This window comes from Nesoenas mayeri, assembly GCF_963082525.1.
Source record: "Nesoenas mayeri genome assembly, chromosome: Z".
Taxonomy (NCBI): Eukaryota; Metazoa; Chordata; class Aves; order Columbiformes; family Columbidae; genus Nesoenas; species Nesoenas mayeri.
This window is the reverse complement of record NC_137542.1, coordinates 67,188,322-67,214,321: the sequence shown is the minus strand read 5'-3', so window position 1 is coordinate 67,214,321 and position 26,000 is coordinate 67,188,322. Positions and strand designations below refer to the sequence as shown.

Here is a 26,000-nt window from a genome sequence, read left to right as displayed (position 1 = left end):
ATCTGACAATGCTTTTAATCAGCTCTTCGGAATTCCCTGCAGTGAACTGTTCTCGAAGACTACTATTTGTTTCTTCTATGTTATCTGATATACACCCTCCTGCCCTTACTGCAAACCCAGTGTTTGTAAAGCACAGAAAATAAATAATGGTGTGCAGTTGCAGTTCATGCAATAACTGGGCAAATTTCTTCTGGCAAACAAGTTATTAATTATGGAATCCACTTTAAGGGCAGCCAGTGTTGCTTGCAGCTTGGGGTTGGATGCACAGAACAGTTTTGAAGGAAGCAAAAGTGAGAAAAAAAAGTTTGGAAATGCAGAGACAGTTCCTGGTGGTATTTCCGAAACACTGCTTTGAATTTTCAGACAGGAATTCAAAATGCGATGACAGGAATACAAGGATTTATCAGCCATTTGTGACTCAGGTTTTGGAGAGCATTGCTGTTCCAAAGACAGGATGATTGCACTAAAGGCAAATTAAGCGACATGATGTAAGTCTTACAAGAATTCGGTAGATTCACTCCACTCCCACAGAAACCAGTGGCTGGATGAGGTCAGCACCTCACAGAAGCTCCACAGGGTGTTTCTTATGTGCTTACTCCTATGAATCTACTCACATAGAAAGTGGGGATCCAGCACATGTACTAGTGTGTTCTTTGCATTGTTATCTCCTGTTTTCCAAAGAAAAATGTCTGCTTTGTTTACCAATGACCCTGCAGCTTTCTCAGCCAACATCCCAGCTATTGCAGCACAGAGCAAAGTGTGGGACTGCTGAACATAAATGGCTGCTCCATGGGTCACAGCACCTCACATCTGGGGCTGAAGAGGGAAATTCAGTGTCTGGGGGCTTCCATAGCCACATTGGGCAGTGACCAGCATGAGGAGGTCAAGTGGCTGGCTTTGGTCAGCACACTGCAAAGTGTTATCTCCTGGAGGTGTGTCTACCCTGTCCAGAGCAGTGTCTTGGATGGATATGAATGGAAGGTTGCAAGTACCATCATAGTGCAAAACTTCCATTATGTGACACAAATCAACGGAGGGCTCTGCAGTGCCAACACCACCATGCTAAAACCGAGACATGGTGTTCAATCCTGCGGCTACCGGAGAGCACTATATTTTTCAGGCAGATTTTGTGAGAGCATTTTTAGTGTCGTCAGTCAGTGTTTCTCCTTAGTGGTGGCCACAGTTGAGTGACAGATTATTTTACGTCCTCTTTAGAGATTGTACTTAAATTTCTGTCCAAATCTTATTTTAGGCATCCATTGCCATCCCAAGTGGCAGTAATAACTTAGTATAGTCCCTGGCATGACTGCTCTTCAGGTTATATTGCAAATGGCCAGGCTGGAGTAAAAACTTGCAAAGATTCATCATGAGGAGGATTTGGAAGTGCATTATTTTCTGTTGTTTAAATATTGACTTGTTCCTGCCAGCAAGGCTGTTGTAACAACTTAGTAAATTAAAAAAAAAACAAAAACAAAAACAAAAAACCTAAAAAACAACAAAAATACACATAGCTGCTGTGAAAGCATCTACACATGCTTCCCCACTGAGTCAGCTGGACTTGAGGCATACACAAGGAGTGCCAAAATACCCAGGCTCTGGTCTAGCTCACTGCTTTTTGATATCTTCTGGCCTGAAAGTGGTTGTTACATACACTGGGGCCAAACCATTTAGTTTTGATGTTGACTCACATCCTCTTCGGGATTAGCTATACTCACTGGCCTAATTCCTATTTCACCTTTTAACTGAACCAGGATCCTGGTCCAGAGTGACCTTGGTTTTCTTCATCCACAGCTCAAAATCTTAATGGCCCTTGGAAAATATTTTTTTTTCCATGTGATTGCAAATATTACTGAGGGTGAATTCTAAAGAAAGACAGAACTAGAAACAAGACCCACATATGTTGTGTTGCATGCTGCATCTGGAGTTTTGGGCAGTTGCTAGGAGATCTGTGGTTTAGATGACTTTGACAGTGCTTGACGGGAGTGATGTGGAACATGACTTTCTAATTAAGATGTTTAAATATGTCTGTGCAATAGGATCCAGCTTACTTCATTTTTAAAAAATTGTTGGCTGTGTTTCAGCATGTTTGGTATCTTTCCACCAGTTTTTTAGCTTTCCATTCTTCTTCCTTCTGACAAGGTCTGAGATGAACCTAGGACTGCCCACACACTGTAGTATCTTGGGACAGTGCATCCCACTGGATGACCATGCAAGGTGACTTTCTGTTCCTGATCCTAGAACAACTCTGTCCTGGATCTGGAATGGATGTTGCAATCCTCTAAAAAGGTATTTGTGCTATCACCAAAGGTAGCAAGACTTGAGTTCACCCCTGCCCTTTTCTAAGTAGACACAAAACCACAACTCCCACTTCCAGAAGCACACCCCAGTTCCCAATTGTAGGTTTTGCTTGATTGGATCCTTCACAGGCTCTTCTGCTAAGCATAATTTTACATAAAGGTCAAAAAATCTGAAAGCCTTAACCACAAGACTGAAGACTCATTCTCATAAACTGTCTCTCTGGCAGAGATAAATTTTTTGTGTGTGTGTTAAACAGAACAGCTTCAACCACAGATACTGAGAGATGTCCTCCCAGAAAAACTGGACCATTAGGAGGCCAGATTTCCTCTCAGCATGGACAAAAGCTCCTTCTCTGGGGATAGAAAATGCTGAGAGTATCAGGGCCATTGCTTCCAGCTCAGTCTGTATGAGGCACAAGCCAGTGGGCCCCTTCTCAGGATGCCAAATAGATCAGATCCCACTAGGAAGATACCTGGAGAAAATTCAGGCTATGGACCATGAGAAGACTCAGCTATGAGGCAAGAGTGGCTTAGTTTGGCTTTTGAATAACAAGGGCCCACAGCAAGAGGTATTGACAGTGTTAGTTTTCCAGGGGTGAGTTTCGACCACAAGCACCTAACAGTGGAAGTTGAAAACAGAAAACTTTCCATTAATTCAGGCCATTGGTTTCCACCAATTCCTGCAGCAAACACCTTGGCCAACAGTGTGACCCCAGGTCCCTCCATGGGGATTGTACGAGACTGCTCAGCATCACAGACTGCGGCTAGACAAGCAGCCGCCCAAAAGCATGGATCATTTTTTAACCAGTTTGCCAGCATTTGTTTGAAAATCACAGTTTCCATCAGGCATATGTTATCATACTGATTCAGAAGGTAAACATGATATTATGGGGTTTTTGTCATAAAGAGTACCTCAAAGCTCGGTGTATTTTGCTTTAGTACAGCAGATTTTTTTCTTCCTAATATAAATGACATTGAATGAATAGTATTAAATGCAACAAATGAACATTCCAAAGTATGTTTTGACACAATGATGGTAAATGAGCACCCTGGGTGAAATAATTACAGCCTGTCAACATGCATTGCTGAGAACATTTCTGCAGAAAGTTTCAATTTGAGAGAATTTGAATGTTCAAAGGAGATGCCACCAGAAAAAGCATTACACCTGCACCCCTGTACTTGGCTCTCCAAGTCCTGAGCTGGATCTCTGGATTATTTCAATCCTACCTAAGTGCAAAAGGAGACCACATATTGGAGCAATTAAAGTTAAAGACCAGGGGAAGTTTTTGAGAACATACTTATAAGGGGACAGGTAGAAACAAAAAAGGTTGGCACTGAGGGTTTTTATTTTTAAAAAAGTCAAAGGTAATGTATCTGCTAGTGATGTGTTTGTTTAGCCACACAGCTCCTTTTGGCAAGAATCCTATATCAGCACCTTATTAATGCAAAATCATGTTCTCCCACCTTCCCATGTCTGCAGAATGTCTTGCACTCACATACACTAAAGGTGGATCAAGTCCAAAATCCTGTGCATTCAGCATGAATGAAAGCTGAGGCCAGCACAGATTGCCAATAAACCTGGGCTCAGAGTGGGACGGGTGTTTACTAAGCTCTCTTACCACAAGCTTGGTAACCCATCTCCATGAGCTCCGTTAGCAATCTGTTTAAAGCAATATAGAAGCATAAGGAAGCGATGCTGTTCCTAGAAAATTTTAAAATATGTTGCCATCATCTTTCTGGGCACAAGAGCCACATGACAGTGACAGCTTCAAACACTTAAATTTTACCTCAGTTGTCATAAAACATTCAAGTCTGGTAAAGACATCGCTGATCAGTGTTCATACCTTTTGCTTCAGTTGTAAAACCGTCTGCTTTATTTGATTAAATTCCTTACAAGAGGCACAGCATGTCCCCGGTTTTGCCGCATTTTCAGATTTCTCAGGAAGCCCAGCTGAAAGAAAGCAGTTTCCAAAACAAATATAAATATCCAAAGGAAAGAAATTCATAAAGTGATTGCAAAAGCAACTTGAAGGATGTTACATTTCCTCAGACTGTGAAAAGTAGAGAGAATCTTGCCATTATTAATGCTTTGACTGTGAATTGCTATGGAAGGCATAGAAAAGTTGCAGGGACAGCTCTGAGCTAATTTTAAAAGCAGCTGTTTCCAGTTAACAGTCCCCAGAGAATATATTTTTTTAATACCTGAAAAAGTTTACACCCCTTCTTTTATCTTTGTGTGTAGGGTAGAATAACCCTATAGGTCTGAACTGATTTATAGTCCCCCAAAGGGCAAATTTTCATGTGCTATAAATTACAGTAAGATCCTTCACAATATGGTCATTTAATTTACTTTGCTCAAACTCCTTCTTATCATTGCTGGTTATTCCTCCATGTAACGGAATCAGCCTGAGCAGAGATGGGGATTGAGATTAATGACAGGGATTTAAATCCACGCAAGAGAAAGGGTCACACCTGTTGATACTACCCATGAATGGAATCTTTTCAGGAATCCATTAAATGATTCAAACTGTAAGAGATATTGCAAATGTTATTTATTTTATCCTTTTCCCATTCTTATATGCAGTGAGGCATTTTTGCACTGAAAAAAAACAAGCATTGTTTTAACAGCTGCCTGCCTGAAGAGTAATGTGGTTTCCAAAACACAGGGTGACACATACTGGCAATCTCCAGGTGAGCTTTTTTCTTTTGCATATAATTCTTAAGAAGTGTCAACTGTATTGAGACCCTGTATATGATGTGTGGCCTTGTACTATGTTACCTGGAAGGATTATTGGATGCCTTTGACCTTTCAGAGCATGTCCCATCATAGAAAAACTCTGCAGGTGCTTCTGGTTAAAGCCAAAATCATCAAAAAGGATCAACTACAATGTGTTTAGCTATGGTATTGTACTTCTCACTTGGACATACACTTTAATGTCCTTCATCTTTCAGAAATGTATATTGATTTTGAAAACATCTGCATAATTTTAAATAAAAATGGAATTTTCCAATACTAAAGATAATGTGTGATATTTTCCTTGAAATGTTTGCAGGCTCCAATAAGGAACATTGCACCCATCAGATGGCCATCTATGGACCAGTGTTTTCCTAACTTTGTGTTAGGAAAAACTAGTTTTCAGTACATTTAGTCCATTGGATATAATGCCACATCAGGTATGCTTGCTTTCAGAAAACAATCCAGAAGTGCAGCACAGGATGGGATCTACCTGTCTGGGGACCGGCTCTGTGGAAAGAGACCTGGGGGTCCTCAGGGACAACAAGCTCAATATGAGTGAACAATGGGCTGCTGTGGCACAGAAAGCCAACAGGATGCTGGGCTGCATCACCAAGGGCATCACCAGAGGAGACAAGGAAGTCTTTATCCCACTTTACTCAGTGCTTGTCAAGCCACATGTGGAATACCGTGTTCAGTTTTGGTCCCCGCTATTCAAAAAAGATGTGAACATGCTGGAGAGGGTCCAGAGCAGGGCCACAGAGATGATCAAAGGGCTGGGAAGTTGCCAAGTGAGGAAAGGCTGAGAGAACTGGGCTTGTTCAGCCTTGAGAAAAGAAGGCTTGGGGACACCTCCTCACCATGTTCCAGTATTTAAAGGGTGGCTACAAAGAAGATGGAAACTCTCTTTTTACAAGGAGTCACATGGAAAAGACAAGGGACAATGGGTACAAGTTACTCCTGGGGAGACTCTGATTGGGCACAAGAGGTAAATTTTATACCATGAGAACAATTATCCATTGGAATATTCTCCCCAGGGAAGCGGTGGATTCCTGAACATTGGACACTTTTGAGATTCATCTGGACAGGATACTGGGCCATCTTGTCTAGACCATACTTTTGCCGAGAAATGTTGGACCAGATGTTCCTTGAGGTCACTTCCAACCTGGTATTCTGTGATTCTGTGAAAGGTTTATACCTCTTATGTCCTAGTCAGGTAGGTGAAGGTTGCAAGGGCAAGATGCTGGAATGACCAGCAGCAATAAGACATTAGCATTAGTGCTGAACTGATTGTAACATTAGGAGGCAAAGGCTTTGGGGTTTTCCCCACTCACCAACTGCCTGTTTCCACAGCTGCAGTTCTTTGCATTACAATAACCCATGATATTCCTCTTTACAGTATATTGCCTTTTTATGGCAGCAACCACTCTGATCTTCCCTGCTGTTTCTGATAACACACAGCTTGGGAGTAACCAAACAGCTTTCTGTGCAATGTTCATATGGCTCGAATATAAAGGTAATACTTGAGGTTTTCTGATGAACTCAACATAACATATGACAGAATTTCACCAAATTGCAGCTGTGCTGCTTCCAACTCCTCAACACCTCCCAGAGAGACTCCAGCCTTTGTGTGAAGATACTTGACTATGCAGCATCCACTGGTTTCCTCACTACTGTATTTCTAATGCTAATAATTTTACCTTTGACTTCTTCCAAAGCTTTTTTGCCCACAAGTCTTTCTCTGATAGAACAAAGAATCTGCAGCACAGAGGGATTTATTTCCCTTAACAAAGAATTGATGTGCTGTAATCAAGACAGCTCTTGATACTTCTGTAAGGTAAGTTTTCTCTTGACCACAAGTCAATATTGTGGCTTCCTTATAGAGTTCTTCCTTTCTAACAGATTCTTCCATTTCCTTTAAAAAAACCAGTGTCTTGACATGTCCATTTTTGGATCTGTGTAGGATTTACAGGTGCACATATGTAGAACCATTAGAAAAAATGCCTTTGTTCTTTTCAAACTCCAGCAAAGTCTTGGTTTGGTACTAGTCTTAACCAGAAATTCTTTTAATAGGTATCTTACCAGATGAATTCCCTCATAACATGCACACATTGTGTTAAGAAATGTTGCTGAAAGCGACATACAGTCATAGCAAGAAACTGTCAGAGCCCCTGCTATTTGAAACCTAATGCTATCCCACTAGAACCAGTGGAATTATGTGAAGATTAAGAAGCAGTGAGTCTGGCCTGTGTTTCATTATAAAATCCAGTTCATCTTCCAGAAGGATGTGGTACACGGGGCTGACAAGTATAGATGAAACAGGGCTGTAAAAATCCATGAAGATGAATACTGGGGGGGTCAGCTAATGTTTGGGAAATATCATACCAGTGAGATTTCTGCAAATCCACTTGGATTGACTTGTCAGAGGAAGAAGTCCAACAGTGTCACATAAGCAAGCACGAACTGTGTCCCAGGAGAGAGGTGGAATCCCCCTAACTCATACCAGACAGAGGTGATGATTTGCCCAGGGAAGGAGTCATCCATCAAACATTTGCTCTACCCCCATCCAATCCTGTATCAGGACCAAACTGTGAATAAAGCCAGAATAAAGCACAGATAAAGCCAGAAGCCACCTAGGGCAGGCCAGAAGGGACAGGAAGCAATTAGACAGAGCCACCCACACGTGGTGCAGATATGAAGGTCACCTACTAGGGTCAGTTTGGCCAGCCCTGAGCAAGGCACTTACATAGCCTGTTTCCATTGCACAGACCTGCACCAGGAAACTGTAATTGTTTCCAAGAAGGCTTAAAGCAGCCCCATTTTGTGAAGTCTTTCCAAAGCATGAAGTGTAGCTCACGCATGACGTTGCTGTCCTGACAAGGGTCCTTTTATCTCAGCGAGACGCCGGTGAGCCCTGCGGTACCTATCGATAAGAGATCTGCTCGGCAGAGCGATGTGTTTTCTTTGCGTGTGCTCGAAGGCTCTGTGTTGCTGACGCTGGACGAGAAGGCGATGCTGGTGGGAGAGAGCTCTGCGGGGAGCTGTGCCGTGGGCGGTCTGTGCATGGAGACTGTTCAGTTGATCATCTGTGTTGTATTATCCGGGCTCAGCCTGCTGAGATGATTTCATTTGCCTACTTCTGTGCGGGTAGTTGTATTGTCTCCATCAACTGCAACATGACTGTGGATGCAGGAAAAATGCTCCCTATTCTTGTGCCCCCTAATAAACCCAAAGCTCTTGGTCAGGCACACTTATAGAGCTAAAAAAGAGCCTGGATTACAGCCTTAAGACATGGCACAATGAAAACGTGAATAGTGTCTCCTAGAAAACACGCAACATGGTTAGAGCTGGTGAATAGTACGTGTGTTTTCATGTCTCTCACACGGAGTTTTAAAGTCAAATTTAAGTGTTCCAGCTACTATGAAAAGCAAATAATCTCTTTATTGGGATGCAATTCCAGCGTGGACGTGGTGCTCTCCGGGGCCTGCAGGGCTGGGGCTGACCACGGGGTGGTGCGAAGCTGCAGCCAGTTCCTTGCAGCCGCCGAAAACCTTTATCTTCTTCCAGACCAGTGAGGGATGCAAGCCCTGTGAAATAGCAGTGGCCAGCTTCTCTTGCATTTGCACCAGAGGTCTGGCAATTAGTAACATTAACTTGAAGTACAGCAGAGTAACAGAGCAGAAAGTCCTTCCCTGCTTCGTGCAACTGATTTGGGACATGTCTTGAGAGATGGTGGGTATTTCAATCCAAATGAACTACTGGAACTAACGTTTTTATGTGCTGTCTACTTTCAGTGTAAAATTGGTGTTTTTCAAATATTAGAATTATTTCCACATCCTTGAATATTTTGAATGGTTGTTATCCTGAGTACTTATGGCATTACCCTGTCAGGAAATATGAATTAGCCAGAGGAAAAGTTAACTAAAAAAACTATTTGCAAGGGGATTATATATGTTATATCTCTTTCCTTTATGACCTCCCTCCACTTATAAGAAAAAGAAAAAAAAAAAAGGCACTTGAAAACTACAAGGAACAATTAAAGTTAATGAAATGGCTCCAGTTGCATATTTGCAGAGAAAAATCAAAATTATAAATTGCTCTGGCTGTTCAGCAGGCTTTGGAACACCCAATGACTGATGAACTTATGGTAAGTCACCATTCATCAAAAGAGGGGTTGTTTTGTTTTGTTTTGTTTTGTTTTGTTTTCCAGAGCACAGGTTGTTCTCTTCTTATTTTCTTTTAAAATTGTCATATCAGTATTTAATCTGCAGTACTCTAAATGCTGTAATTTAATAACTGGGATGAGGTCAAAAGCTTTAAAATAATTTATACACAGCATACATATATACTTTGAAACCAGCAGTGAAAAGCAAGAACAAGCCCTCACTTTTACCTCTTTCCCATCACATATTATTTTCATAAAAATACGAAAAAAACCTGGCTGCAGTCATGAGACATATGAGCTAATTTCAGATCAGCAGAAGTCAGTGTTACTCAATGTAATCTAGCCACTGATTTAAGCAATGCCTAAAGAGTGTGTGGAGTTCCCAGGCACACAGTTTCTGAGCCTGAGTGCCCAGAGACACTGACCACCTAACCCAGGGCCATTTGCTAAGCTCAAATGTGGGGATCTAAATATGAAATTAATGAAATTAATGAAATTAATTTAACTAACAGAAGAAGTTAATGAAGGCTGATAAAGGTCAGCATCTGGCATTTTTTTTTTCCTGTGCCTCCTGAGCTCTGGACCGCAAACTAGGCATAATCCAGGTTCGTACGGGAACAAAACACAGCTTTTAGCAGTTGGATGCAGCAGAAATGGTGTAACTGAAGCTGTAACGGTGAGTTTCATCATTCAGCCACCCTGCCCCTCCAGGGGAAGATGCTTTCAACATCCTTCAGTGCACTTGTGGTCCTTCTTTATAGATGTGACTACTGATTTACTGCTGTGTGTGGAGCCCATAAACCGGGGAGGATGAGGGCATGTGGTGGGACACTCGAGTGCCCAGTGAACAACCCGCATTCTCCAGAGGCATCAGCTGCAGCCCAGTTTCAGACCCCTAGATCCAAATGTAGCACAGGGGGCGGTTTCTCTTTACAAGCAATCAACCTTTCAAAAGTCCCTTTGGCCCAAAACCATTACCCGCTCACTAGTATGTACCTTTGTCTCCCTTGGTGCATGTCTTGCCGTCCTCCTCCCGGGTGTAGCCTTCGTGACACTCACACCTGTAGCTGCCCATGGTGTTGACACAGATCTGAGAGCACAGTGTCCCATTGCTTGTGGCACACTCATCGATATCTGCAGAGGAGTAAGAGTTCAAAATGCCCTAAAGCCGGACGTTTCAGACCTCAAATAAAATAAAAGACTTCCTTTAAAAGTACCAGGAGATTTTGTGGTTAAATACATGAGTAATCGCAGCTCCACTGGTGCCTTGGGCAGGAGCTCTGTCCAACATACGCCATTATTATTAACACCTGGAATTTTATCAATGAATGTTGCTTAACCATTTATTTGCATTGAAAAGCTCACAAGCAAAGCTTGATTGTGTGAACCTTGGCTTCCTGGCTCAGCAAACCATGCAGGGCAGGGCAGGACAAGCCACAAAAGCACCACAGTGCTGAATTACATACTGACCATCTGAATCAAACCTCAAGGATTTATTCTCATAATTAGGCCTGGTTATAGTGCTTTGAGTGTTACTGTTAGTATCATGTCCTTCATTTCAGGCCAAAACCTCAAATATGGCTCAAAACATGCAGGAGGAATTAATAAAGGGAAAATTACATCAGCCCAACACTTCAAAGTGTTTGGGTGCATATATCTTGTTTTAGGTACTGCCTCCTAGTAATTTCAGGCGCATTTAGATCTCTTAGTTCTGGGAACCAATCCTTAAGGTATTTAAAAACCACATTTCCTCTGTAACAGTAACGAGAATAAGAAAGGTTTCAGATCAAAACTGACTCCTAGAAGACCTGAGGGAGCAGGATACATCATGAACCAGAGATGAGCTCAGCGCACACTTGTACCCACCCAGGCAATAAGGCTTCTCCCTGTTCCTGTGCCTCTCCCGGTCATAGCGGTACCCGGGGTAGCAGGTGCATAAGACTCGCCCAAAGTTGTCTGTGCACTGCTGTTCACACGGAGCTTCCGCACAGACGTCATAGTCTGGGGAGAGAAAAACATGGTTAGGAAAATACCAATGGGAGTAGCTGGATGATACCTTGACAGCAAATATATCACCTCTCTGCTAATTAATGAAGTTTAGTCACAGTGTTTTTAAGGACTGAAGTAACCTAGAAATAAAACATTCGTAAGACATGAGCAAAGAATTATATTAAAATTGTAATTGCTAATCACATCTTTACAGTAGTTAGGCTATTTCTTAGAGCTGGATTTTAAGCAAGGGTCACTTCCCTGGTTTGCAGAATGTAAGAAGAATTCTCACAGAAATATTAAATTGCATAGAAGTTTATTGCTGTTTTGCTGTTTTCTCACACAAAATTTTAAGTGGTGATAGCAGAAGAATACTGTGAAACACTGTGAGGCTAACTGCCAAATCTGGGCAGAAAGTATATCATAAGGAAAAGTTAATTAAAATCGCACAGTAATTGTTGAAAGCCAGATATAACCTGTCTAGCAAAGAACACATTGTTACAAAACTATCAGCACTCTTAATAATAGCACCGTGCAGGTTGGGGATGATAAACCACTGGCCAGTGAAATCCCAAAAGACTGAAGTCGCTTTTTGAAACCCAAAGGAGGGCGAATCTGTTTCTGATTTCACTGCTGTGCGGCAGCAGAGCTGAAGTCCAGGGAATGGACACCAGGACAAAACAGGTTCTGACCCACATCCCTGCCCTGCCAGGGGCTGGATTTGGCCACCGGCATCAGGGCTGGGGGGAGATGGGCAGCCCTTGGCCGGGGGTGTGAGTGCTTTGCAGTGCCATGTGGAATATTTTACAGGAGAAGAAAGGAGCTGAAGCAGCATCTAGTCTCAAAATCAGCTAAGGCAAACCCTGCCGTAGGTCAGCTTTTATGCCCAAGTAAGTGGCAGTTTCTGTGACCTTTTCAGAGGAACATCATCCTGCACATAGAATTCATGTGGTTGTCACCGTGACCCTCTGGTAACTGGCTACTAGGGGTCACAGCAGAAATGTCCTGTCTCTGCTCCAGACCAAATACATCTAAGCCAAACCTAAGTGTCTAGTTGAGTTCCCAGCAAAGCACTGTGTTTCCATATATACCGTATAAAACAATTAACTCCCAAACTCATTATTGACTCACAGTAATGACTAGCAGACATCTCTGGGTATGATGATTTTTCCAGACAATTAAAATGAACTAATACATGGTAAAGCAAGTGAAACCACATTTGCTCTACAGAGTAGCACTGACCATAAAAGTGACAGTGTGCCAGGGTACAGAAAAGTGCCAAGCAAGACTTAACAATCTGCTGTATATCACATCAGAGTTGCCAAAAAATACTACTGTAATGGTGCCAAGCATTCCTTCCCTTGTGCTTGTCACCTTTTAAATAGCAGGCATCCTTTCTTTCCTTCCTACTGCACAACCGTGTTGACTTTAACTCTTGAAGTCTTCCCGCAGAGCTGTGGTGGTGAATGACAATGCCAGGACCCCCAGCAGGAACCTGGGTCAAGAAGCACAGAGCCCTGCACCAGTGTGGAAGAAAAACATGGCCCTTGCCTTCAAACACAGCCAGCCTGGGAGCTAGTTTGGGCTTTTTAGATGATGCTGGGGTTGTTAAACTCCTGTTACATTTGGCACTACTAAACAGTCTCAAATATAAAGCATTACTAGTGTTTTTCCTGAGCACAGTTGTGATTTCCATTTTCCACTGAAATAAAATCAGATGGAGAACAGGCTAGTATGCCCAGCACTGAGGTGAACATGCCTGCTCCTTAGCCAGTGTGCCCACACAAACTGGGCTTGTGCCACGTCCAGCCTCTTCAGAGCAGAGGCAAAATGAGCTCTGTCCTCCTTGTGCTTCCATGACTAGATGTGCCCTAATAAAATAATAAAAAACAGTGCTGGAAGAGACCATCTTCCATCACAAGCAGGATTAGCTATGCATAAACCTTTCCCAGTAGACATTCATCTAACTTGTACCTAGAAACCCCTGAGAGATGGAAGTGGCCCACCACCATGCAGTCTATTCCCAAGATTAAATATCCTTACAGATACAAAGCTTTTTACTCATACCTAATCCAAACTCTTCTTATAGCCATTTAAACTCATTATTTTTGTCCTCTTCTTCTTGGCCATGAAGAATAGTTTACTTTCCCCCTTGCAGCAAGTTTTCACATACCTAGAAACTGTTATCACATCTCTCCTCAGCCTCCTTTTCTCTAGACTAAACAATGACAGGCCTTTTTAATCGTTTCTCTTTTGCCATATTTCATGTAACTAGTCTTTAAATATGGTTTTCACATCCACCTTAGCAGATATGGCCATTGCTTCATTTAGTTCTATACAAAGCTCCGAGAGTGTCCAGGAGGTGGAAATGTCCCAGCTGGTGGTTCCCACACAGTCAACTGAAATCACACGGTCACTGTGGGCAGGTTCTGTCAGGAACAGTCCTCACAACAGGAATGAAATTGGGCAAAAGCTGCTGCGTGTCCTCTGCGTGCTCTGCAGACCTGAGGAAAGATGAGCCCTCCCACATTCAAGACCCTTGTCTGCCAGACCAGCCTAAAAAACGCAGTTTGGGGATGAATCAAAGCAACACGGTGAGGATTGGGCTGTTCCGGACTTTAGGAAAATGTGAAAAAATGAAGCAGAATAACAAATGTCTCCATGAGTATTTCAATGCACTCAATAATGACAACACAGCATGGAAAGCTCTATCAAGGAAATTTCTCAGATAGCATTAGTGAGGATAGAGCAGACCTGATTTAGTGTTTGCCTGTCAGAGAGTATTTTGCTCTGAATTAATCCACAGCCAAGAAAGTCTGGTAAAAAAACAGTGGTAGGGAGGGTGCTCTCCAAAATAAGCCATTTTAGACAGCAGCTGTTCCTGCTTTACTCTTGATGATGCTCTGAGGCAGGACCTGGTTGGATATGTGAGTCTCCAAAACAAAGGAGGAGATAATTCAGGAGAAAAGGGTTAGGAGCTCTTTTTTGACCTGCTTCACTGGTCAGGAAGAGATGCTACAGAGGGCATCATACACACAAAGCAAACTACTCTCAAAGTTTCTTGAGGATCATTGCTCACTGCAGCTGAAACCCAGAGCGAGAAGGTGAGTCCAAAGCAAATGAAAAATAGAACCTGGGGCACTGGAATGCACTAGTTTCTGTTGCTCTGCAATGTCTGATAGGAAATAACAGGTCAGAAACCAGAGATGGACATGGACAAAGATGCAACCCTTTGGGTAAAATGTTTGTTTAAAAAACATCTGTCTGAGAAGGACATCGGTGTCTTCCTGAGGCAACCATATGAGGGTGGACAAGGGAGGGTCTATCCCTCTCCCAACCCTCCTCCCTGCAGCCACTGCCAAATCATGGAGAAGACAGGGCTTGAACTACTTCTCACGGCTTTGACATGCCAGTTCTGGATTAAAAGGTACAGATGTGCTCTAATAACTCACATCTGTAACATATTTATATGCCTTTGTCCAGATATGCATTTCATACAGCTACTCTGTCAAGATTATGCCAAAACAATGTGTGAAGAGCCAAGTGATGTCTTGCAACAAAGTAAGTGAAACAAACGCTTTGCTGAATCATGTTTCTCGTCCTTATACCAATGGCCCAAAATCATCTCAGATGTTATAGCAGTTGCTGTGGCCTCTGAAGGTCAAGGCAAAATATGAAACAAGCTGAAAAAGCAGGAGTGAAGATGCAAAGGGAGAGAAGCCACAGTCAGCAGAGGAATTATATTAGTGACAGAAAATCTCAGGTTACTGAGATATCATTAATTAAGTGGGCACATAATCTGCTTTCGTAATCACCTAAAACCTCAAGAGGTGAAAATTAGAAGCCTAAAATAATATATTGCCATGGCTTTCATTTTATTTGTGCTTCTATTACTTCTCCTGCTGTATCCATTATATGTAGTGAATACCAGTATATAAAATTGTTACAATCCATAGGAAAGCTGGAGGCCAGACTGCAAAGTCCTGGCTTCTTTCCATCCTGACAGGATTCAGGGTTTCTGCCTCCTACACACCCAGCAGGCTTATACAACACAGCACAACCTCGTCCTTCAAGTGTCCATCTTGCACTGGAGATGCCATCTCATGCCACACACACCAAGACAAAGAGCAAACCTGTAACTCCTGTTTTGAGAAAACTCTCCCTCTCCTTTCTTCTTTTTCTTTCTCTTTTTCTTTTTCTTTTTTTTCTTTTTCTTTTTCTTCCTTTTCTTTTTCTTTTTCTTTTTCTTTTTCTTTTTCTTTTTCTTTTTCCTTTCCTTTTCCTTTTTCTTTTCCTTTTTCCTTTTCTTTTTTCTTTTTCTTTTCCTTTTTCTTTTTCTTTTTCATTATTGTTTTAGGTTTTTTTTTTTAAACCAGTCTTCCAGTGTTTCCAGACAGCAACAAAAGAGATATTAATGCTTTTTAAAAGCAGGAAGATCAGAGTTTGGGTTATAATCCCTGTTGTCTGGAGACTGTAGCTCAAAAACCAGCTGACTCTCTCAAGCATGTTAATTTGTCACTTTTCCTTTCAAAACATCACCATCTCAAACTGGGAAAACTCTCAGGTCAACTTGACGCTTTCCATATGTCATCAAATAGAAGGATGTGGTACCATAAACCAACTTTTTAACCTGCCTTTTGGAGCAAACAAGGTTTATTCACTTGTCTCTGGCCATTTACTTTGTCCTGACAGTTCCTCTTCTGTAACTTCAGAGCCAATTTCATCCGAACTGGACAAAGTGGTAGGAGTGATTGAAGAGGTCGCATTGCTACTGCTCACTTGAAGCCATTGGCTGGGCAGACCCTACAGAGGTGTCCACCAGGGTTAAGACAGGCAGAGCTCAGCTTTTCCTGAATGAGATCTCATTGCAGCAGCCCCTGAGCACTGGGACCCCGATCCTGCCTTTGCAAAGCGTACGGGCAGTTTCCCTCTGCCAGGAGAGGAAAGTTCCATTTTCACTACTGCATGAGGTACCCCAAGTAATTCCTTGTCTCCCTCTGCTCCTGCTGACAAGGAGGTTGTGCCCACGATCAGGAGAGGTGCTAGAAGAGAGACATTGTTTGGCGATGCTCTCCCCTTGCTGACATCTTCGGGAAATATGTACCTAAAGGCAGGACTAACTCACCAAGTTATGCACTCCCCATGCACTTACAAGCCAATCCAGCTGTGCCAGACCCAAGGGGTACACGGCGGAAGTCAGAAGCCTGGAAAGGTGTGCTCCTGGGTGCACAGAGGACTCCTGCATACCTAGCCCAGAGCAGAACGTGTCCCTTCATTTACAGCGGGTCGTGGTACAAGTCAGTGCAGCCACGTGGACTTAGGGAAGGATCAGGGCTTGGCATGCTAAGCAAAACTTTTGGAAGACACTGATCTCTTTATTTACTGAACAGCTTCTTGGAAACTGTTCCCTCACTGACACATGAGATACAGTTGAGCTTGTGATTGTATCAGGATGCTCTTCCAAACCAGCAGTGTGGAGAACAGGGCAAATGGAGAAAGAAAAATGCACAAGGGACATGAGGGGTAAGAACAGTGAAATCACATACCTTCAGGGATGCACTGTCCAAGAACAAACTTATAACCTTTACAGCATTTTTTCCTGAAAAACAATAAAATAAATAAATGAATAAATAAATATATTCTCTAAAGGTTGGTGCTGCCTTTAAGAACAGAAACAGACAGATCATGGATGTGATGAACCAAACAAGATGAGGATCCTGAACTTTGTAGCTGGTATCTCAGCATTAAATAATGTAACACGGAAACCCACCACTCAGTCCATGAAGCATTTTAAATGACAGCATGGCCAGCTGCCTCAGCAGCCTGGGCCTGGGTACCCCAGTGCTGACCCACTCTACATCCCAAATAGTTTCTTAAAACCCAGCTCCCTTGTGTTGAAAGATGCAGCACACCTCAGGGCTGTCCATATACACAACTCAGGTAATAATTTTCATGATACAGTGAAGGGTGCTTTCAAACATCTGTCATTACAACGTAAACTTGCAGAAAGAGGTAAGTCTCAGTGAGGAGTATCACAAGATAAATGTTATCAGTCATTTCTCATCTTTTAATAAACCTGGAAGGTGATAAGTGACATATATTGGGTATTTCAACTGGAGCAAAGTTATCTTATATAGGCAGAGGGACAAAACTGCAGTGACGAGTCAACAGGATCAGATACTTTTTAGGTGCCTATGATAAAATATGAACAAAGTCTGAGTGCTGAGAAATTAATGTTTCTTACACACTGGCCTGAAATGACATTTAGACATTTGGCTATATCTGCTTGTTTGCTTTCTAAGTAGCAAACCACATCAAGTCACCAGGACTCCCAGCAGCACTGAGGAGCCTTTACAAATGACCGTGTGCCTCATCACCCTGACAGCTACTTGCCGCAGGGACCTGATAACCTTCAAAGGGTTCCATGTTGGTGGCTACTAGGATTGCTGCAAGAGAAGCAAACTGCCATTCAGTCCACTATTTTATCAAACCTACGTAAATCTGAGGGGGAAAAAATCCTGCATTTTACATATTCAGAGTTTTTTGTGCCTTGTGGACATGCTGCAATATCTGCAAAATTGGGAAAACATCCATTTAGTCTTATCCTTGAATTCAACAACTGACGCAGGAGAGTGCTAAAGCCATGGCAGTCAATGACACAACACTCCTCTAGACAACACACAGCCATCACAAATCATCATTATGTTGAATATAAATCAACTATCAGTTGCAACTGACCACTTAAAACAGACAATGCATTACTCCAAACTACGTAAAAACAAACTTTGGTTCCATATTTTACCCTCTTCCAAAGATTATCTGAAATATAAATTGTGCTTAATGAAGGTTGAACATCTGAAGAGGAAGCCCTTGCTTTGTTATGCAAACAGTGGTCCCTCATTAAACTTTTCTCCAAACACTGCTGTGAAGTTTTATCTAAAAGACAAACAAATGCAAGAGGAATGAGTTCAAAGGTGCATCGGGGAGGCTGTTGATATGCTGCAAGCATGCTGATGTCTTTCCAAGTGCACATTCATCTCCTCCTGTCTGCAAAAGAAGGGAAGTTGATAAAGGTTTGCTTGTATCTCCTCTTCAGAGTGAGATACGGCTTGGCTTGAGCGAGGGCTGAGAGATGGGAAAGAAGAGAAGGGCATCCCTGCCTTAAGATGCTGACCTGCAGGCTTGTGCCAGACAGAACTAATGAGAAAGAGGGAGAAGCAGCTTTAATAATTTCTACGCTTCTCTCTGGCAATTCCCACCTGATTTTCAGACTTAGAACCCTTAGGATTCCCACCTGGAGCAGCTTGTGGCAGCAGATGCAAACCTCAGCTGGCACACCCTGCCCCTGGGTAAGGGCTCACCTGCTGGGAATGTTGCAGTAGCTGCCTCTCTCTTGTCAATTTGGATGGTGATGGCTTTTGGCTGGACTTGTTGCCCTTCTTGTGAGTAAAAATGATTGTGGCTTTATCTGCCTTCCTGGCTTCTCCTGATAGCCAAACTGCTTGCCCTGATCAAACCCTTCTCCCACAGCCACATGCTGAGAACCCACCACATACTAAATTACAGCCATTAAATACACCCTGGCACCCTGAAACAAGCACAGCCTTGCATAGCCTCACCAGGGGATGCTCCAGTTAAATCAAATGGAAAATCACACTGCCCTGGCAGAAACCCAAGCCTCTTCTGAAATCCCCAGCTTCAACAGCATTTTGCAGCAATGCGTTCCACAGGGGGATGAGATGCTTTTGAGAAAGTATTTCCTTGGTTTCAGTCTCCCTTTTAATTTTTGTTGAATTTTCCTGTCACGAAAGTTTAATCCACACTTGGAAAAGTGGTTTAGAGGAAGGATGCCTTGCTTTCAGGATCACAATCCGGAAGCCAGTTCCCTATGACAATTAGTTCCCAATGCAAGATTACAGATCTCTGTATTAGTGCAGCACATATTCAACCGCGAGCTTCAGCCATCAGCATGATTTTGCCAGGGATATTGCTACTTTAGGGTTAATGCACAGGAAACACAACATTACAATAGCTGTTTCTCTGAACGTTACATGACAACCCTGGGATCCCTGCACACTTTAGCTCTTTACATTCTTAAAGAGAAATCTGTCAAAATGATGGACACATGAGCTGATCATTAGCAAAAGTATTTTAATAGAAATACTCATTTTCAGACATCCAGCTCCAGGTTGACATGTCTAATCAACGTTGCACAGCAGCGATCTCGTTATACATAATGAGAGATAAGAGGGGGTCCCCACTGATAATTTTAGCTACTGAATAACTTTCAGCAAGGCAGTTGCTATGCAGCTGTACATGTGAGCGTGCATCAAACACAAACTAACACATGTCTGTGTAAGAAGCCCAACCACTAAAATCTAGATATATAGGGAGATCGAATTGATTTGTTAACATTAAATCTGGCTTCCAAAAGAAGAAACTTCTGGCAGACTTACGTGTTGTAGCTTTCAATGGGGTGCTTCAGCTATTAAAAATATAGCAACTTCTGATTCTTGTGCATCCTTTCCTCAGGAACATATGGAAGCACAAATTCACAGAGGGTTTCAGACACCATGATTTTGATCACAGCCATGTCTAGCTTTTGTGTTACTTGTGAGAAAACCCACAGCCATAGGGACTCTCTCAAAGCAAAGTCACCCTTTTTTTCTGACGGGTAGCTGCAGGAGAAGCAGTGAGATGTTGAGCTACTCACCTCTGCTCTGAAGGCTGACGTGCTACTGGGTCACTGAATGTCAGAAGATGGGATTTAGGGTCAAACTTTTGATACCAATAAACACATCTATGACTAGGCAAGCAGTGGATCTGCATTTGTTGCAGGCTTTTGTGGCCCTTCAACTTGTAGACTAGGAGTGGAGTTGATCTTCCCAGGAGCACCCCCATGTCCCATTGCCCATAGGTTCCCCTTGCACCCAACACATGGAGGAGAACCAGCACAGCACCCCCCACCTCTTCTTGCAAAGCAGTGGCTGCTTGATAGCATCGCCCCAGACAGGCAGGACGAAAGGCAAGATGCAAGGAATGTGCCTTAATTAAGCCACCACTTTATTAAGTTAGCTTATCTGGTAGCTATCAGCAGTAACTCATCCAGTGTGGACCCTTTTTTTTTTTCCCATAATTGCTTCCACCTGGTGCAGAGCTGCCATTGCCCCCAGCCCACCCCTGCTCTGCACCGGGACACCACAGCCAGCCGTGGTGCCGGAGAGACCATGGCATGCTGAACCGAGAGAATACTTCTATGGGAGAGGGAAGGGAGTGATTCAGGGTCCTACAGCAGCTGAGATGCTTTGGGAGTGCAAACAATAACAAAATAAACATTTATAGTAGAGAATGAACCTGTATCTGTCTGCGGAAACATGGCAGTGACTTGGGATGTGATGACAGCTAGCTCAGGGTTGCTTGATGGGTTTTGGTTAACTTCAGCAAAAAGGCAGCTCTGAAACTTGATCATGACAATTGTGTTGAAAAAGATACAAGATTGGCACTTAATGATTGTAAAAAGGGGATATGCAAAGAGAAGGGGAAAAGAAACTGGTTTCAGATGAACATGTATACCAACGAAGCTCTTGCTAAAGATGTCAAAAGTAGAAACAGAATAGTCCACTCTAGGAAATATTTGACTCCAAGGAGCAAAGCAGACACAGAAATCCCTACACTGAGTCAGAAAGTGAGTTCTTGTGATAAAATATTACCCTTACTCTATCCCTACGATGCTGGGGTTCAGGCACACAGCCTCGAGGATGGCTCCACCTGCACGGGGTAATTCAGGCAGAGATACACTGACTCCCATTCATCAGGGGCAGGAGAACAGGCATGGACAGTTTCTACAGCACAGCTGATGCCCGAGGTTGCTTTGCTGGAAGATGCAGCAGGTCCACAGTTGGTCAGGCAGGTCAAATTCCCCTTCCCTGACACACCATTTCTGACCCATGCATGTCAGAAGAGTGACATCTTAGGGGCCATAAAAGCTGCTTAACATTTTATGTGGGTTTAAGTACATCCACACTGTTCTCCAGCTCAGGGCTGGCAGAAAATAATGATAATACAGTTGAGTAAATGTAGTTAATGTAAGAATAAAGCCAATTTCCTATAGGAAAAGATAGGAAAAAAAAAATGTTTAACCAGATTTCTTCAGACAACACCGTAACATGAACTCACAAGAACTTGTGCTGTGTCTCAAAGACCTGAGTCAGCAAAGGCCATGGCATGACTGTGTTTAATTGCACAAAGGGGTCTTTCTTAGGCTGGCTCCTTATTGTGCCTGCCCAGTACATCTTTTTGATCACCCTGACTTTCAGAAATACACAATGCAGCAAAAATGCAAATATAAAACACAGCAATTAATGGAGAAAAAAACCCAGACAAACCATAGACAAGTATAAAGGAAGCCAACAAGGTAATTTAAAAACAAGAACAACAACAATAAGCCCATAAACACCAAACAAAACCAACCAACCAACCACAACAACAAAGCAAAATAATCCTTTTTTTTGTCATATTCTATGTAAAATTCGAATGAGGACCAGGTCTGTCTGCCAAAACATGCACAGACAAAACCCATCTGCAGCACAAGTGTATTAAGGAAGCAGTTCGGTAGCTGTGCACAGTTTCGTTGTAATTCACATGGAGATAAGATTTATGGCAACATGGTGTAAAACAGAATGCACTTTATTTTTGTTTGCCTTTCTGTGGGCTACATACCGAAATCTTGAGTAAGAGAGGATGGCCTCCCTGCAGACACTTGCTCAGCACACACTTTGCCATGATTTCCAGACTTAGTCCTTTTTCACAGTTTTGTAAAGAGATAATTTATGTTCGCACTGGGTGTAATGCAAGGTCCAAGGCCAGCCCGAGCCACTCCAGTCACCGTCACAGCTGAGAGTGAACAACACTGAGCATGGTGTGTGTCTTCCACTGCCTAGAAAGTGCCGCAGCACCTATGACTGCAGTGGGTGTATGTGCATTTCTATATTTAAATTACTGAATAAAGCAGGATTTAATTGAACAACCACAGACAGATATAATTCACCAGCAAAGCTGGAACTCAGATCTCTGACAGCAAAGCACTGCAACCCAATACTTGATTCTTCTGAAAGTCAGATTTTCAGCGATTAATGTTTTGCCTGAGTCTAAGCTATGTTTCTCGTCAGCTACACAAGTCAATTAAATTTACCCACATATAAAGGTTTTCTTTTTCTTAGGAAAAAAAAAAAAAAAAAGCCCTGCTATCTGCTCTTTTGCTCAGGTCTGGTTATTAAGACAGATACCAGGAATGAAATCCCATTCCGGTTAATACTAACAGGAAGGTTTAGGTAAGATTCACTGTTCCTGGGCTCCTTTTCCATGAACACAGTCCAGAGTCCAGATCCTCCCCTGGCAAAAGCCACATACCTCTGTTGACTCTGGGGAACCATGACACCAACTTACCTAGGGAGGCTCTGGCCAACGCTCTTGAAAGCTCTCAGACACGCTCCTTGGCTGCTCCTTATTGTAATGTATTGTTAACTGTCTCCTCCTCTTCTCAAAGTGCTGTTTCATGTCATCTTTTTATGGTCAAAGGGAGTTTTATGGCACTGGATTGTAAACTGTGGTTCCTCCTTCTGAGAAAGAACCTTCCAAACTAATTCAATGATTTGCAGCCCCTGCAGAGTGCAGTATTTTTGAATGCATGAAGCTCATTCCTCTATAAAAGAGTAAAAAAGGACCCCAAGGAGTGCAAGAAACACCCCACCCTGCATGGATATTGGTGGGACTTGGAGTTATGATGTGTGCTGACCTGCATGAAGCTGGAGAATGCACAAAAAGCAGAACTTCACAGGTCTGGGCAATTTAACTACCAAAAATATCTGTTGTATGTCCTTTTTGTAGCATCCCCTGGGCCTCTGTTCTCCATGGACACATTGCAGGGTATCACGCCATGATGGGGTTTGTGGTTTTGTTTAAGGAAATGAGATGCACAATGAGGTGTTCAAACAAAATCTGGGCAGGCCGGCCTTTTCCCGACACATCTCCCTGTGTCAGCAGATGTGCAGTCTCAGGAGGCAATTGGTTTTGGACTATTCTAGCACTTTGGGCATGCAGACAAAGGGGCTGGTATGAAAACCCTACAGGCAGCCCCACAAGAAAAAAGGAGCTCGTGAAATTTTGCTCGCCACAGGAAGAAGTGGCAATCAAAACTCATCTTTTTAGGCCTCTTCTGGGCAGAATGCAGACTTTTAGAAATGTTTCCTGTGATCCTTCCTTGCAATGCATAATGAAAGAAAAAGGTCACATTGGGATTTCCACATGAACTACACAGACGAGGGCTTCACATTTTCGGGGAAGCCATAACACTGTGCTACAGGGCCAGAACTAAGGCTGGCCGCCGTCAGACCCCAGTCCAACCAGATCCTCGGTGCTGCAAACACATTGATGGACCACAGACAAATCAGCATTTCTTTCAGTAGCACAGACCTACTGGTGGCACTGGTAACCACCAGCGCTTGTATCTCAGTTAGCTTACCAGTGTCCACAAATGACTAAGTAGAAATCTGCCTGTGCATGTTCTCTGAGCAAAGAAGGAAACTCTCAGAAGGAAAACGTTACACAACTTCAAAAAGGCAATTACACCCTCTGCCACTGGAAAAGCTGTTTGTTGGATATTTTACATGCATGTGAACATCATCTTCAAAATCACATGTGTGATTTCTTCAGTGCTGGATTGTCCTTTCTTCCCCTATTTCTTGGATTTTTATTTCACTTTTTACTTTTTTTTTGGTCTTAATGCAAGGGAATACTCATGTGGTTTATCACTAGGCAGCATGTCAAAAATAGCAGAATGATTAAATAAAAGACTTTTGACTGTTCTCATCTGCTTAGACTCAGCTTTATATACATGCTGTCAGCTTTGTCTTGTTCTCTTTTCTTACAAATTTCTTTTATTTTCTGGCGTTGTGCCAAGAAAACGATTTTGTTTAGTTTCACAGGTGAAGTTACTATGGGTTTTGCAGAATTAAATTAATGTTTGACAGTGTGAAATTTGAGAGGAAGAAAAAAAAATACTTTTATACAAAGCACTATTTGCATTTACTACATAGTCTAATCAGCTGGCAAAATAGAATGCATCCTCATAAATATGTTGTCATTTCTAAGAACAAGTAGCCTTTTAAACCTCAATTGAAATGGTCCAAGATTGAGCCTGTGTTTTAAAATAACTCACTGCTTTGAGATTTAAAGTATGAAAAGCAAGCAAAAGTCTTTTTTTCCACCACCTCTGACTTCCAATTAGAGGACTGCAAGCCAAATTTCCTTCCAAGTCTGTAAACAGTATGTCTTGCTGACGGCACACATTCAACTATTTATCTAACCCAAGGTGAGCCAGAGTACAGGACTAATCACAGCACATCTGTCCTGTCTCTTGGCTTTTTTTTTAAACTTCCATGACTCTTCATTTTGCAGCTCCAATTTCCTACCAAATATCCATGCGAGATAGAGAGTAATAAATTCCATTTCAGTAGGGAAGGCAGAGCCAGAGCTGTGCTGCGAGGAGCTGTGCTTGCTCGCTGGCTGCTGAGCTGGTGCTCGGTCACTGGAGTCAAACAGCAATAAATTGCTGGCAGGCTCTTACACTTACTGAATCCAATCCAATCTAACCCCGTTTATATAGCATCTTTCATCAACAAGATCACAAAAATGCTTCATAAGCAATGTCTAATAAAGTCTTTTCGATAAACAATAAAAGACCAGTGTCATGCATGCACAGAAAAACACATCATAGAAACTATCCAAGGAAGTCAGATTTCTAAAGTGAGTTCTCCAAACAGGACATAAATCCCAATTAACCTTCAGAGACAAGCTAGTAACTCAGTCTACATTCAGCTGGGGGTGAGCTGCCACAGGAGGGCCTGATCCTGACACTGCAGAAATCCCTCCCAGCTTTGCCATGAACACATGTTAGGTTGGGAACAGGCTTTGGACCAAGACTTGGGATGATGGGTGAACACATGCTCAGCACCAAGGATGTGCTACAATTGGATTTCTTGGAAAAACAGTTTCAGACAATCACAAGTGACATAAACTTAATCAAGTCTGACATTTGTCGTTGCAAACTTCTTCCTGGTTTTGATGGATTCCCAATTTGACATGTAGCCTTGCTCCAGTATTGCCCCCACAGGCACACCATCCATCTACACCCTAGTCACCCATCTACACCTTAGACATAGACACAGATATTTAATCCAGATATTTAATGGATATTTTAATTTGTGATGGTTGGTGACATTCAGCTCCAGGAAGAAACCAAGCGAATAAGTCCAGTCAGGCTAACAGTTCTAATTTAAACAGTCTAGAAGTGGGGAGAGCCAGACCCAAAGCTGTGAGCTTTTAGCAAAGTCAAATAACATGGAAGAATAATTTAAGAAAGATGCAGCTGTGAGCACCTCATTCTCTACACTGACTTCCCACAATGTCCAGATGACACCTGGTTTCCAGCACTGAGCTGTAAACTAACTGGCAGAGTGAGGAAGATGGATTCATTTGAATACTCTGCCTCTCTGGTGTGGAAAACTCTTACTGAAAGGACAAGACACCATGCAGTGTATGGAGGTTTATGTGAATTGTCCCAGACTGACTATATACTGTCTACGGACAAGGGGTATGAACTGGCTCCTATTTTGAGAGCACACACTTCATAAGAGTGCGAAAGAGAATTGTAATCTAGTTTAGTACATTATGAATCACATAAGGGTGCTTAACAGCCACTTGCGCCTAAGGATTTTTATCCTTCCGGTGCTGGCTTGGAGTCACCAAGGCACGACCC

General features: G+C 42.6%; 1 protein-coding gene across 1 annotated transcript in view; it reads right to left on the bottom strand.

Annotated features, from left to right (window-relative positions):
* The window catches only part of CCBE1 (collagen and calcium binding EGF domains 1), a gene marked incomplete at both ends in the record, with an annotated part of 102,260 nt that overhangs the window by 6,035 nt on the left and 70,225 nt on the right, over positions 1-26,000 (bottom strand). Inside the window, 4 exons of the mRNA XM_080363129.1 lie at positions 4,142-4,248; positions 10,193-10,330; positions 11,063-11,197; positions 16,732-16,784. Coding sequence (XP_080219255.1) covers positions 4,142-4,248; positions 10,193-10,330; positions 11,063-11,197; positions 16,732-16,784 — 433 coding nt within the window. The remainder of the gene's footprint in view (positions 1-4,141; positions 4,249-10,192; positions 10,331-11,062; positions 11,198-16,731; positions 16,785-26,000) is intronic.